General features: G+C 25.1%; 1 protein-coding gene across 2 annotated transcripts in view; it reads left to right on the forward strand.

Annotated features, from left to right (window-relative positions):
• Nucleotides 1-8157, forward strand: part of LOC107444361 (oxysterol-binding protein-related protein 1) — a 61818-nt gene that overhangs the window by 16328 nt on the left and 37333 nt on the right. For both annotated transcript variants that reach the window (XM_016058475.4, XM_043047983.2), the window contains exons 13-14: nucleotides 25-237; nucleotides 1612-1795. In XM_016058475.4, the coding sequence (XP_015913961.1) occupies nucleotides 25-237; nucleotides 1612-1795 (397 nt within the window). The remainder of the gene's footprint in view (nucleotides 1-24; nucleotides 238-1611; nucleotides 1796-8157) is intronic.

Below are 8157 nucleotides of genomic sequence, written 5' to 3' on the forward strand. Positions count from 1 at the left end.
TCAAAATTTTGATTTATATTTCAGACTGCTCAAGCCCATTTGCACGTTTTTGAAAAAGGATTAGATTCTTTGAAATCATCTCTGGAGAAAACAAATGTTGACCATACAAAATCTACATTTTATGATGGAATTTTACATTCTACTCTTTATACTCATGCAGGAAATTTGATTGAATCAGGGCGTAAAGTTTCTTCTAGTTTATCACATTGTCTAACAGTATTCGCTCAACAGGAAGAGGTAAAAAATTTTATTTTTATCTTTGTGCATTATTTTCTGTGAAAAATATTTTTAAGTTTTTAATAAATTTCAGTCTTAATTAGTCTTAATTTGATATTTTAAGTATTAAAATTTTTTTAAAAAAATTTTTTTTATTGTTTTTTTTTTCTTAAATAGTTGGTGCATAATTTTTTTATTAAGTTAACTATTGCATTGCTTTTTTTGTATTAATTAAAGAAATAAGTTGATTAGTATCCCTTTCATTGAAGAATAGGGAGACAAGTGTTATAACTAAAGAGCCAGTTTTTTTATAAGAATAGACCTTTATGATATCAAGAAGACTTTCATTATTTTCAACAAAATAACGATTCTATTTCATTTCATACAAAGCCAGTAGAAATATTTACGAAATTCTTTGTTGATAAACTCTGCAACTTTCTTTTGCAAAGGGTATAACAGCTTTCCAAAATTATTATCTGCTTGTTGTGCTGCTTTCTATTTTTGCTTATGATATTCAGATTTTTTTAGGAGTGTTACTACAGGAAAGATATTTTTTGAGAAAAATATTCATTATTTTTATTGTCACATTCATTTTTATTGTTTCATTTCATTATTTTTATTAAAAGTTATTCAAATCATAAAATCGCTATGAAAAAAACGTGACAAAATTTTTGTGTGTTATTGTACTAAATTCTATGCTATATTCTTTTACAACGCGCTCATATAGTAATAAAAATTAAATTATTTTTCACTTACTCCTTTTTGTTAAAGTAACATTTTTTAAAGCACATATGGAATTTCACATAAGTTAATAAATTCCTCCAGCAATGTTATGCTTAACACATATTTTCACATAACTTTTACCTCTTTTGAGAGAACAGGTATTCATCATCTAGCTTAAAATTTTTTTTATTATTATTATATTAGACTTAATGGAAATTTTAAAAAAATTCCTGGATTTGCATTTCATACACAGAATATTAATTACAAAATAATTAAATAATTATTAACTCAATAATTAATAATTAAGCTATTAGTTATAAATAATTGATTATAAGTAATTAGATCTGTAACTTAAATTACAGAATATGCATTTAGTAATTTTATTTCCATGTAATGGTCAGAAACCAAAAAGATATTAGATTGGTCCAAAAATTTTCATGAAAATTTTAGTCTCAAATTACCATTTTAAGAAGCTAAATCATATGTACTATAGTGTTTTGAATATTTGATTCTGCAAATAAATCCGAGACTTTGTAATATGCTTAATTATTCCTTACTAAAAATATCTTATGTTCAAAGAATGAACCACTTAGCCTTTCAGTATTTTAGGTCTTGCTTTACATGTTGCATAATTTATGAATATTATAAATCAGAATTTAATATCTTTTTTAGGTCCGCATGTTGCAATTGAAGCAGGAGCAAGAAAGATCTAGAGTCCTACAAGATGCATTGCATGCCCTGGCGCAAGAACATCTTGAGCTTGAGAAATCTATCGTGAGTCCCTTCCAATCTACCCCGAATTCACCCCATTACCAAGATACCGATTGCGACGAATTCTTTGATGCATTTGAAGGAGGTAAGGTACATTTATTATTTTTTGATGCATAAATAATAAATATACTTATTTTATTACAGCAACAAATCAATGGCTATTCTTTTATTTAATTTTTTTTTTTTATTTGCTATATTTTAATGAAACTTGACCAAATATCTTTACTTTCTGAAATGCAAGATGTTTTGCTTTTATTTCATTTTTATGGATAATCAATTAAACTTGTGGTAGGTTTTAAATCATACTATTGGCAGAGATGATTGTGCTCCGGAAAAAAATCTGAATTCCGGATTTTTTCGTTAACCGTGATTCGGAAACGAAGATCCAGAAGTTCAAGAAATCATGGATCACATTTATGTATAAAAATTCTTGTATATTTTATTTAGAAATATTAGAATTAGAATTTATACTTGGCATTTCTTTCATTTGAAAATATTTTTTCTGGAGGAATAATAAATATGATTAGACATAAAAGTAAACTTATAATAATTATTCATTTAAATTATGCTGCATATAATTTATTTAAAATTTCATGTTTTAAAAATATTAATGATTCAAATTTCTGAAGACATTTATTTTTTTGAAATTCATCATTAATGATTTTACCCGAGAAATTTTCAGGATTTTTGAGTTGTGCTCACAATTACCTCTGTAATGAAGAATCTAGCCTTTTTTGGTTAATGGTAGGGTTTTGTTCCATGTTTTCAGATATCAATTAAGAGCAGAAAAGTGAAATTAAATTTTTTTTTATGTGCTACGAATAAGCATATGCTGAGCATATATGAAATAATACATTGGTATTTATCCTTTAAATGGGCCTGTAAAAACCTATTAACACTGTGCCCATATTAGTTTAAGTATCTAATATCGCAATACCTACAATACCCATATCCACAATCAATTTAGCATCAATATAATGTATCTATAATTTGTATGTATAATATTATATGTATGTATTAAAGTGAGATTGGTGACAGCCTAAATGAATTTAACTCCCATGGTTTTAATTAAAAACTTCAGTATTTACTCGATCAAATAAAATTATAAGCAAAAACAGAATGTTATCCCTAACAAAGACTGAAGAATAATGTTTCATAAATATATCTGTGTCTGTAAGTTAAAACACATTGATAAATTCTCTATAATACACTTAAAAGCTTCGATTTTAGAGGATAGCGTTAAGCGTTACCTTTGTTTATAATTTCTAAGAGAGGTCGCTACAAGCCTTACAATTTAATAGTTTGATAATTTTTTGCAGCTCCTTAAAGTATAAATAAATTTACCTACACATTTTATGGATTACTAATTTTGTATTTCTAAATATATCCTGATGCACTTTTGTTTCTCATTCATGTACTACGCAGTTACATTAAATTACTTCCCCATCGTATAAAATTGTAGCATCAACGTAGATATAAATGTAAGCAGTAAGAAAGAAAATTTGATGTATCTTACATGCACCTTGTTTAAAGTGTTAAACATTTATCTTAATAATCAAATTAAACATTTTAAAAAGGTAACTTTTATCTATAGTTTTGTATCTCAATATGAATCTTGTGTTTCGGTTGGATGTTAATGGTCTTAGCATTTGCTATGCCTAAAAAAAAAAGCCTTACTCTTGCTGTTTTTTTTTTAAGACATCCTTTTGTTGTTCAATAACAAAGTTGTGTAAGGAGGAGAAATTTCTGTGCAAACTTGCCGAAATAAGAAATATTCCATTGTTCTAGAAGAAGTTTAAAATTCTGGGTTAATACAACGGTTCTTTTCTGAAAAATGTTTATTATAGTAGACATATATCTCTAGGAAATGTGAACAACTAAACCCATTTTTCCAGCTGTTGTTTTAACTTTAGTTATATCTGTGGCCAAAGCTAAAATCATTAAGATGAAGTACTCCTAAGCCTAACCTTATAAATAAATGTTCAGCAAAAGATTTTTATACTAAAAGTTTCATAAATAAATTGATTTTTCATATATTTCTTAAAATCTTTAAGAATAAATTATTTTAATGTGGGAGTTGTCCAACCATTAAATTTAATCCATTGATTCCTTTAGTTATTAGTTGCATCTACCTTTTGAACTATTGATCAGCAGTTGAGGTATATACTTTCAAATGATGAGGTATATACTTTCAAAATACTGTTATTGCATGTCTCTTTATAGACTGCAAAGTGTGCATGGTCTTTTCCTCTCTTTCTTTACTCTATGCTTTTGCTTTTCTCTATGAATGCCCTTGTATTAAAATCATAGTTTGATTTTAACAGCTGCATTGTGTGTTATTCATTCTGTCTATAGCTATCCACTATTATGACTACCTTTTATGTAATCTGTGTGTATGCTGATATTAACTGTTTTAAAAATGAAGAAATTCGGTTTCATTTTTTTATGTGAATGACATTATTCTTAAAATCTGCTTTATCTTAATTATGTAATTGTTAATTCAGCACATTTTGCTAAATTAAATGGAGTTTATAAAGTTTTATTATAAAATATTTGAAGTGTTGCTTAATATTATCTGTAACTTCCAAGCTACTTAGAGGTAAGTTTTTGCAAACCTGTTATTAATCTTATTGAAATTAAAATTAAACAATTTTCTCACTTTATTTTAAAATTTGCTTATTTCTGACAAGCAGTTTTTATACAGAGACTGGATATACTGTTTTTATTTTCTAGATAATATTTTTGCATTTTCAGCTATTTTTTTTAATAGTTTTTTAATATTTGAAATTAATGGATATTTATTTTATTAATATTAAGCTTACTATTCTTTAATAATGAAGAAAATATTCTTTAGCAATTTTTTTAAGACTATGAAATTTTTCATTTTCTTTATGCAATGCCTTAGGATTTCTTAATAAATTAGTTTTCTTAAAATGATATATAAAGTACAAAAATAACACACACTTTAAAAGCAATCAAATGTACTATTATGACATTATTTAAGAAAAAATAGTATATTAATGAAATTAGTTGAAAGGGAATTGAAAATATAGCTGTTTCAAAATACAAACATAAAATGTTTTTCTTAGAATTATTTTCCAGTAACAAAAATTTTATTTTTTTCTTATTTTATATTTGTGTTGAATACTTTAAATTACATTTTGAAAAGTTGATAAAAGTTAATAAAAATGTAAATTTTTTCATGACTAAATACTACACTCTAGAAACTGATGTCATGTCTAGTTTAATAACATAATTTGAACTTATAAATGAAAGCAGTTAAGAAAAAAAATTCGTTATTTGGTATGTTCTATGTTTGCTTGATGAAGCAGATATTTTTTAGTGGAGGCTTTTTTTACTGTGTATATTCCATTATAAAAAATCGTATTAAAAATCTTTGTTGTTTATTCAATTCAATAACTTACATCATAAAGTTTTAGTCTAAATTAAATAGAATTTTCATTTTTTTAGAATTATTTATGTTTTCGAATTTTGTTCCTTTTAATTATCGTACAAATCTGGTAACAGACATGAAATTATTTACATAGTTTTCATTTTAAAATTTAAATTTCATTAATATAAAAGTCGCATTGTAAGTATCTTTTTTCTAAAATTTATAAAATAATAGGGTAGCAGACTGGGCGATTTTCATCATATCTCTCCGTATAAGTATCAACTAAAATTAATTTGACAAATTAGAACGGTATAAATTTTTTTAGATCATATGAAAATATTATGTACAATTAATTCTTATCACAAGCTTTCTTTTTCAATTTTTAAATGACGTCAAATTATGCAAATAATCGATATAGCCCCCTGAATTCATGGGCCATAAGGTTTGAGAATCACAGCACTCAATCTTAACTAGAAACATGAAAAATGCAAAATATTGATTATATACAAAGATTAATATTCCTACATTGATAAGCTTAATGCAATAAAATTTAATTATAAAATTAATTTTTAACAATTTTATTTCAAAAAATATTTAATATGCTTTATGAAATCAAGATAAAATAGAGGTAGAAAAAAAATTCATTGTTCACAGATTTATGTATAAAAAATACTTAGAAATCATTCAAACACATATATATATATACATATATTTTAATAAATCATATGTCGTACCAGGGCTACCAGCTTTCTTTGTTTTTTAGGAAAATCTCGTCTAGTGGTGGCTAAGTTTATGTTTTAATGTATGATTCTTTATTTCGTAATTTTGATATAAGACTATTTTTAATGCCACTAAACAAATAAAATGGTTCAAACATTCATATGTAATGCCACTTTTTCCCCTGTCTTTTAAAATGTTGTCAAAATTACAGAAAATTCTGAAAGCTTTGGTTTTTAATTGTCTACTACTCTATAAAATATTTTGCAAAAAGTGTAGTAGTTGTCAGCCCTGTGTTAACTGTGTTGATAGCACAGACGTTTAATGTTTCAGTCTAAATTATTAAAAAAATTATTTTTACTAAATGATATTCTGTTTTAAAAATAACTTTTGGTAAACTAACAGCTTTCAGACAAAAGATTTTCTTTTTAAGTAAATGTATTTTTCTAACGCAAACTCTTCTAAACTAACTTTTCCGATTTTTTATTTATTTTTATATTTTTACATTTTTAAATTGGAAGGTAGGATTTATTAAAATTTCTAGAAATGCTGTAATACTTAGTCGTCCAGCATACAAGATATAAAAAGTTAAGTACATAAAATTAACATAATAAATTATTTGAATGTCTCTGAATACAAAAATCATATTTTTTTCGAAAAATTGTTAGTAAGAGATATTTTAAGATATTAAACAAGATTTTTAACTTAGTTTCATTAAAGTAAAAAATGGCTTCATTAATATGACAACCTTAAAATAAACATCTATGTTAGTATCAGGAACTTGTGAGATTTAGAGAATTTTTCTTGTTGGGTTTAAAACTTTAATTGCTTTGTCATGCTTGCTACTGGTTAAAATTACGCTGTAAACTGAAAAATTATCGACACTTAAGATTTTACAAGGATATTCTAAAATGTATATTTTTTTACAAAAAATTAAAGATAAGCGGTTTTTCTCACTTTTCTACATTTTTTAGATGACACACACTAAATATTTTGTTTATCAATAACAAAATCTGTCTCTTATTATCTTATATTATTGTATTGTATAAGATAATATTGTATTGTATTGCCAGGGCTCGAAATTTCTACTCGCCATTTGCCACTTAATTTTTAGGGATGGCATAAATTATGACCCGGGCAGCAATTGACAGATGGTCTTTTATGGCCAAAAGACCCCTATGCAAACATGAAATGATAAAAATATAGGAGCATTTCTAATATTTTAATTTTCTGATATTTCTTTTAATAACGTTTAGGTGATAGTAAACCATAGACGTGGCAATCTTATTTTAAGTTAATAATATTATTTTGCTGTAATAAATGTTCCCCTTTTTCAATCTATGGTTTCAGGTTATGGCTTGAGTTTTATGATTTGGTTCTCCGCAACGTTTTTTATCTGTTAACGTGTTAAAAATTGTTCATATTTTTCTCAAAAGTATTGCAAACATGAAATGATAAAAATATAGGAGCATTTCTAATATTTTAATTTTCTGATATGAATATCGTTCCAAGCAATTTCTTTTAATAACGTTCCAAGTAATGCAAGCAAAAAGTTTAGTCTGACTAGTACCATTGAAGTTTCATGTCCGGATATTGTAAAACTTCGAATTGACAGTTTTTTATTTCATTTTCTAATTTTTCGGAGAAAAAAATTTTAGCTTTAAGAAATTCTAGTCATTATGCATAAAATTCCTTTTTATCGACTTAAATCTAAGAAAATAAATGCATTTATTATAAAATTTAAATTTAACAAAAGTGGGAAGAATATATCTTATTTATCTGTTATTAATTATTTTTTTTAAAAACAAATAACATTTTATGTAATAGACTCTTAAAAATTGTTAAAATATTTTCCAATTAAAATACTTAACTGAAAGTAAAATGAACATTGGTAAGTTGGACATTTTGTCCATTGCATCATTAAGTTTAAGTCTCTTTGATTCTATAGTTTCAAAAGTTGATTGATGATTTTGAGAGAATATCATCTAAACTGTTATTAACTTCATGGGGAAAAAAAATTTCCTTAAAAAAAATATCCTATATCTGTTATCAATGACTTCTAAACTGAAATATCACTTAAATTAAAAGGAAAATGTTGAATATTTCGACTATTGCATTATTCAATGATATGCTGCTTTTGATCCAAACTTTAATGGATTTACTGACGAGTATTGAATATTAAGTTCAAACTTGAGGTAATATTATTTTTTTCCTTTTGTTCTGTCATTGGTAAATATAATTTTTACATGGAATTATCTTTGAATTTAAGTGAAAATAAATTCAAAGATAATTCCATGTAAAAATTATATTTACCAATGACAGAACAAAAGGAAAAA

Source organism: Parasteatoda tepidariorum, chromosome 2 (genome assembly GCF_043381705.1).
Source record: "Parasteatoda tepidariorum isolate YZ-2023 chromosome 2, CAS_Ptep_4.0, whole genome shotgun sequence".
NCBI classification, from domain to species: Eukaryota; Metazoa; Arthropoda; class Arachnida; order Araneae; family Theridiidae; genus Parasteatoda; species Parasteatoda tepidariorum.